General features: G+C 46.3%; 1 protein-coding gene across 1 annotated transcript; it reads left to right on the forward strand.

Moving 5' to 3' along the window:
- The first annotated feature begins 5,787 nt into the window (after window positions 1-5,787).
- LOC126727774 (uncharacterized) lies at window positions 5,788-6,552 on the forward strand. The gene has a single exon (XM_050433691.1). The coding sequence runs from the start codon at window positions 5,788-5,790 to the stop codon at window positions 6,550-6,552; it is 765 nt and encodes a 254-aa protein (XP_050289648.1).
- Window positions 6,553-7,628: the final 1,076 nt, after the last annotated feature.

Below are 7,628 nucleotides of genomic sequence, written 5' to 3' on the forward strand. Positions count from 1 at the left end.
AAGCCCAGGCAAATAGAAAAAAGCCCAATAATGAGGGCAACAAAGAATTGACAAAATAGATAGCAAAAACCCATTAGGCCCAAGCGGCAGGAATAATGGATCACAGGCTCAACAAATAAATAAATGGGTCTTAAAGTGGCAAGCGGGCTCAAAGAAGCCAGGAAAGAAAGAAATAGCATCCTATGGGCAGTGTATGAAGTAGAAAAGTGAGAAAGGGCCACCGCAGGCCCAAGGCAATGCAAACTAAGAAAGTAAGGGGTTTATGGCAGGTCCATGAACCCCAAAGATAAGAATAAGGTTATTGGGTCGGGGAAGCCCAATGAAGTTAGTAAAAAGCTCATGGGAGTGTAGAATTAGCAAACGGGCCAAGGAAGCCCAAAGAAAGCAATCGGGCCGTGGATGCCCAAAGGAAAGCCCAAAGGGACATAGGAGCCCATGAGTAAAAGCAAAACAGTGCCCATGACAAGCCATTGAGAAAAGGGATAAACGGCTAGCCCAAAAAGAGGTACAGCAGGATTAAGTTATTACGGCAAGAATAACAGTTCAACGTTGCAGGAAAATCAAGAGTGGGTCAAAGAAATGTAAGGCCCATCATTATACAAAGCCCAGCTCCTGAATGGAGAGGGAAACCAAAGAAAAGCCCATATGAAAGGTCAGAAAATACAGACGGAGAGCCTCCATATCACAGCAGACGCATGAGTAGCAGGCAGACTCTTGGACATATCTGAAAGGGAAGCACGCGCAAGGCCCAGGCACCACCAGCCTATACCCAGCCAATATAGGACGTGGTGGGGCCATGGGCCAGAGGTAAGAGGTAAAAGGGGTATGGTTTGGTGGTGGGGAGAGGAGAAAAGATCTATTTTGCGGCTCATGCTCAAGCCCTTTTGGGAGGTACGTCCTGCTGGGATGACAGACCACCCAAAAGAGGCAAGTTTGAGGGGGAACCATTGTGTGCATGCCTTGAGAGTAGAAAGAGAGAACATTTATACCGTGGCAGGAACGAAGTGTTACGGTAGACTGAGGAACGAAACAAACGTACCTTTGTTTGGCAAGAGTGAATGTCACACAGACTTAGTGGTCGGTAAGTACGCCCAGACCAGCCAAAGGCGGTTAAGGGGCAAAACGGTAAAACATTGGTCACGGCAGGCACTATAAAAGGGCCCTTGCCATGCCTTGAAAAAAGGGATCGAAAACAGAGCATTTACGAAGTAGAAAGAAAAACATAGTAAAAAGAAGAGAAAAAAAAGAGAAGAAAGAAAACAGAGAAGAAAAGAGAGAAAATTAAGGAAGAATGAGAGGTAATATAGTAGGCATGCACCGGTAAATCGGTTTCCCTCTCTCCCCCTTCAAATCTTGCTCTCTTCCAAAACGTAAACAAGGACTCCTTTTTTTTAGGCAATAACCATTCAAGTCCGACTCCCTCAAAGCCATTAATCCCCACAGTAGGATCTTTTTCCTGGGAGATTATTTGCATTGAGAAGAAGCATTCTCCCCTCTTTGGCCTTGCTTCGGCAAACTAAATTAAAAAACTTGATTTATGCCCCTTCTGGATTAGTTTATGTTATTTTCTTTCCCCTTTACTTTTCCTCTGTGCAATAACATTATCATAATTGTAATCGTGCATTATAAGTAGGGATTACATAGCTATTTATTTAAATAGACAGAATATTCTGTTTTGGTTATTATTATTATATATGTCTGCCGTAACTCGTCTGAAACAGTTCTGCTTGCCATAAGCTTACTCCTGGCAGACGAGGCATAAGTTTGTACACAAACCGGCCCAAGTTGAGTCACAATTGGACCGGCCCCAACTCCCTTACTCAGAAACATTATGGCCCATTACTGCAGGAGGCAACCCAGCCCAACACACCATACACAAAAAAGGCCCCTACATTAAATTGGCAACTTCACTAGGGAGTTGGGAAGCAGACAAGGGCAAAGGAAAAGAAAAGAAAGTAGAGCCCCTCGCAAACGATGCCACCAAAGTCCAGGACGACATGGAATATAAGTGCCGTACCTTCACAAGCAGAATCCAGGCCAACAACGCCTTACCAACAGCAACTTAACCAAACAAAAGGTGCCAACAGAACGGGGGCTGATCCTCAGCCTCAGACAAGAGTCCCCGCGGACAATGTCATCACCTTCATCGAAGTATTGCAATCATTACAACACTCGCAGCAACAAATGATGGAAGAGATTCGTCAACTGAAGGCAGACAAAACAAAAGAGAAAGGCAGCCAGCACGACCTGGATTATGTGGTAGACAGAGAAGAGACATTGGCAGGAGGTGTCCCACGAAACGCAGAACAGCGTTTCATTACCATGGCTGAGGTAGCGGCTCTCTTGGAGCAAGAGAGAGCCAGAGCACAAAAGGAGAGGTTTTACACACGAAGACCTCCCTATCCTCTAAAAGTACTCAGCAAACTGTATCCCGAGAGGTATGAACCAAGGGCCTTCGCCCAGTACAATGGCAGGAAGGGAAGTGCAGTAGAGCACGTGAGCAAATTTATTGACACCCTTGGCCCTTACGCAGCAGACGAAGACTTATGTCTGCGGGAGTTTTCAAAGTCACTGTGCGACCGGGCATACACCTGGTACTTTGGCTTAAAACCAGGATCAATCCCAACCTGGGATGACATGGTGGATGTATTTTGCACTAAATACTTTCACGGGGAAGAAACGGTAACGCTTGCAACTCTGCAAGCGACCAAGTAAAGGAATAGAGAGGATCTGATGGAATACATCAAACGGTTCAAGGACATAGCACTTGATTGCTATGACCACTGTGAAGAAAGGACGTTAGTAGAAATGTGCATGACCAATATGATTTGGGAGTTCAGAGCTGTCCTGGAGAATCTGGAGATTTCCCAGTATGCACAGCTATTGCAGAAAACTAGAAAGACGGCTCAGTTCGTGAAACCCAGTTCAGACAAGAGAAACGCACCGCAGGCTATGGCAGTGTCCACTGGAAACCAGAGAAGGAAAACAGAGGGGAGGGAGTATGATATGCCCCCACCCTTACCGAGTACTCCTAAGGAGCTGGATGTGCTACTTGACAAATGGATAGTGGATGGGATCTTTAAACCCAACCAGGTTTCTAGAGAGCCTACGGAGGAAGAAAGGAGGGATCATCGCTTCTGCCGCTTGCACAAATATGTACAACATCCCACCGCAGAATGCTGGGCGCTCCGCAGGCTAGTGCATCGCAAGATTAAAGAAGGCACATTAGAGTTGACCCAGCAGGAAGTCCAAAGAAACCCACTCCCAAACCACAAGGGAAAGGGTGTAGCAGCAATGGTGATATGTGCAGACCCGGGAGAAGACGAGGAATAAAACTTGGCCCTGCCTGCCGCGGCAATTACCACTCTTTAGCAGAGTGCCAAGTTTAAAAATCTATTTGACCAGTTGGGACTTACAGCAAAAGAAAGAAAAATAGCCACGGAGGCTTTGGTAAGCATCGCCTCCGGGGCAAGGGTGGAATGCCTGTCAGCAGAGATGCCAGAAGACAGGGCCCTCCTGTAGGAATCAATAGAAATCACGTTTAGCAGTGAAGATATGGAAGTGGGGCACCCAGATCATAGGAGGCCTCTCTATTTAGCAGCATCTATAAATCAAATCCCCATCAAGAGGGCCCTGGTGGATATAGGTACTTCTGTAAACCTCATTCCGTTGAGCGCCTTGTAAGCCGCAGGAATTTCAAAGAAAAAGATCCAAGGATGCCCGATGAAAGTAACGGGTTTCGGTGGAAGAGGGGAGTACACCGCAGGCCACATTCAGTTATGGTTGAAAGTAGGCCCTATAGCCTCTTTAGCTCGTTTCCACGTGGTCAGAACGGAAGTATCTTACCATGTGCTTTTGGGAAGACCTTGGTTACACAAACACCGACTAGTCCCGTCCACCTACCACTAATGTGTGAAAGGAAGATTGAATGGCAAGATGATACGCATAGCTGCGAACCCCTCGCCGTTCGAGCAGGCAGAAGCCCACTTCGTGGAAATCATGTTTTATGACCAATGGGCTCCATCTGGAGAAAATTCGGTTTCAAAGCCACAAGGCACCTTCGTGCCTAGGTGGGAAGATGTTCAAGATGACACAGAACCTGATTTAAGAGAGCTACTGGCACGAAAGAAGAAAAGGAAAGAAGCACCTGCCGTAGAGCCAGACGAGATACCTCAATGCATCAGGGTCCGAGGCCTTGATGGCAAGATTGTGTATAAATTATGAAGGTGCGTGGGGCCCATGGGTGAGATGCAAGTGGGTCCCACCCAAAAAGGGCAACACAAGAGTTTGGCATGTTGCGTTGCTGAAGGAAGTTTGAGAAAAGAAGAAGAGAAGGATGAGGCAGTTGCGGCAGAAAAGGACATCCAGGTTATGGCAGAGGAAGAGTTGGAAGAAGTTGACTTAGGGTCTGACTCGCAAGAACCAAGGCCTATCTCAATTAGTGCAAGCCTAACAGAAAAGGAGAAGTCAGAACTCGTACTGTTGTTGAAAGAATTCAAAGACGTTTTTGCTTGGGATTACAATGAAATGCCAGGGCTCGATCCCGGGCTTGTTGCGCATACATTGAATGTGGACCCAGAGGCCAAGCCGGTGGCCCAGCCTGCCAGGATATTTCACACAGAAATAGAAGGCTAGATAGTCAAAGAAGTGTAGAAGTTGCTAGCCGCAGGATTCATCAAGCCTATCCAGCATCCTCACTGGCTATCCAACATAGTACCAGTAAAGAAGAAGAACGGCCAGATAAGATGCTGTGTAGATTTCAGGAATCTCAACAAAGCTTGTCCAAAGGACGAATTCCTATTGCCGAACATGGATTTACTGATAGATTCCGCGGCAGGAAGCACCATGTTCTCATTCATGGACGATTTCAGCAGGTACAATCAAATCAAGATGGCGCCAAAGGATGCAGAGAAAACTGCCTTCAGAACACCCATGGGCAATTTTAACTATACTATGATGCCCTTCAGGTTAAAGAATGCAGGTGCAACTTATCAACGAGCAATGACGGCCATATTTCACGACATGATGCACCAGGAGCTAGAAGACTATGTGGATGACATAGTGGTTAAGTCAAGGAGGAGAGAAGAACACTTTCGGGTGTTAAAAAGAGTATTTGAAAGATGCAGAACTTTTAAGTTACGAATGAATCCCCTCAAATGTGCATTCGGAGTGTCCTCTGGGAAATTTTTGGGTTTCCTGGTTCACAGCAGAGGCATAGACGTGGATCCAGCCAAAGCCATGGCCATAGCAACTATGAGACCCCCGGCCACAGTAAAAGAATTGAAGAGCTTCTTAGAAAAAGTCTCATATATCTGGAGATTCATCCCTGGGTTGGCATCAATCACCTCTGCCTTCACCAAGTTGCTTAAAAAGGGGCAAAGTTTTGAATGGGGGGAAGCGCAGCAGACGGCCTTCAAAAGGCTACAGCAGATAATGATGAACCTCCCCACGGTGCAGACCCCTATTCATAAAAGACTACTGTTACTCTATTTGGTCACCAACTCGTATGCCATCGGCGCACTAATCACTCAGGAAGATAGAGGTGGTATCGAGCAACCAATATACTACATCAGCCGTGCCTTAAAAGATGCAGAAACTCGTTACCCAAGGGCAGAGAGAGCATGCCTAGCCATTGTATACGCTTCGCAGAGGTTGCGTCACTATTTCTTGGCCTACGAAGTATGGCTGATGACTAAGTCCAATGCCATTAAAGCTCTGTTACAATAGCCAATCCTCTCCGGCAGGATATCTCAGTGGTTGCTACAATTATCACAATACGACTTAAGAATGGGGACACCTAGGGTAGTGAAAAGTCAGGCTATAATAGATTTATTGGCGCAGTTTCCAAGAGAGGAAGAATTCCCACTGGATGATGAAGTTCCAGGGGAAGTAGCTATGGCAGAAGAAGTTAGGAAACAGTGGGTAATGAAATTCGATGGGTCTTCTACTACCCATTCCGGAGGGGCGGGAGTAGTTCTGTATCATGAAGAAGACAAGGCAATGGCGCTGTCATTTAAATTGGAATTCCCCTGTTCAAACAACACGGCGGAGTACGAAGCCTATCTAACTGGGCTTACCACGGCGCTCGAAATGGGAGTCAAACATTTGAAAGTACTGGGAGATTCGAACTTGGTCGTCTGCCAGGCCAAAGGAAGTTTTTCCTTAAAGGAACCTAGCCTAGCCCCGTACAGAGCGATGGCCCAGAGAATGGAAGAAAAATTCTCAACCTTTGAGATAGAACATGCTCCAAGAAACGAAAATTGGTTTGCGGACGCGTTAGCTGCATTGGGTTCGCAAATAATCTTCAAAGGGAATAGCATTAATATAGAAGTCAGCAAGAGGGAAGAATCCATCATTGAGGTGTTGAAGGAAAAGTTCCGGGAGGAACAGGGCGAAGGGGATTGGCGAATCCCCATAAAGGAAACCTTGGTGAAGGGAGATGATGCAGTAGAATTGAAGATATTAAAAGACTATGCCTTGGTAAAAGAAGAGTTGTACCGCAGGATGCTAGGTGGGATTTTATCTAGATGCGTGGGGCAGGAGGAAGCCTAGAGAAAATTGAAAGAAATACATAACAAGACTTGTGGGTCTTGCGGGGAAGTCAGTCTTTACCGCAGACTCCAGAGGGCAGGCTTCTATTGGCCAAGCATGGGTAAAGACGCAAATCAAGTCCAAACCCAGTGTGGGACCTGCCAGCTTGCGGCAGACAGGGAGGAAAGTTACGCTGTGTTCATCAGCGAGGATTGGAGAAGCCATTTCATGCAGTACCTAACAGAAGGAGTCCTGCCACAAAGGCACAGTGAAAGGTACAAGCTTAAGAGGTTGGCAACACGTTACTTCTTGCATAACACAGTCCTTTTCAAAAAAGGATATGATGGAAACCCTTTGAGGTGTTTGGGCCTTAAAGAGGCTAAAGAAATGATAAAATAAGTACATTCAGGGGAATGTGGTGAACATCAGGGGAAGAAAAAACTTTACAGATGCCTGCTGCAGATGGGTTACTACTGGCCAACCATGAAGAAAGATGTGGCAGAATTTGTAAAAAGTGCCACAGTTGTCAGGTACAAGCCAACTTGATTCATACCCATCCACAAGGCTTGCACAGCATGGTCATCCCATGGCCCTTTCACACTTGGGGGCTAGATTTGGTAGGGCCAGTCAACGCACCATCACGTGGATACATATGGATATTAGTGGCTACAGAATATTTTACTAAGTGGACAAAAGCAGTGCCACTCCGCAAGGCCACAGGGGGAGCAGTGGCAAACTTCATCAAAGAAAATATAATTGTGAGGTTTGGGGTGCCCCACAGGATCATTAGTGATAACGGCACACCATTTGTCAACAGTGATGTAAGGAGAATGCTAGAGTTCTACCAAGTCAAGCACCACAGGTCATCACCTTATTACCCTCAAGGGAATGGGCAGGCAAAAGCAACAAACAAAACTCTCATAAAAATCATCAGCAAAATGAGCCAAGAGTATACGGGAGGATGGGCGATGCACCTGCCAGATGCTCTCTGAGCTTACAGAAATTTACCAAAGTCAGCCATAGGCTTTTCACCCTTTTCCTTAGTCTATGGAACTGAAGTAATGAGTCCGGCAGAAATAATGACACCGTCCCTAAGG

This window comes from Quercus robur, chromosome 5 (assembly GCF_932294415.1).
Source record: "Quercus robur chromosome 5, dhQueRobu3.1, whole genome shotgun sequence".
In the NCBI taxonomy this organism is placed as follows: domain Eukaryota; kingdom Viridiplantae; phylum Streptophyta; class Magnoliopsida; order Fagales; family Fagaceae; genus Quercus; species Quercus robur.

Bases quoted from the DNA above. Each gene is read 5' to 3' on its own strand.
- LOC126727774 (XM_050433691.1), top strand. From the start codon at position 5,788: ATGGGGACACCTAGGGTAGTGAAAAGTCAGGCTATAATAGATTTATTG.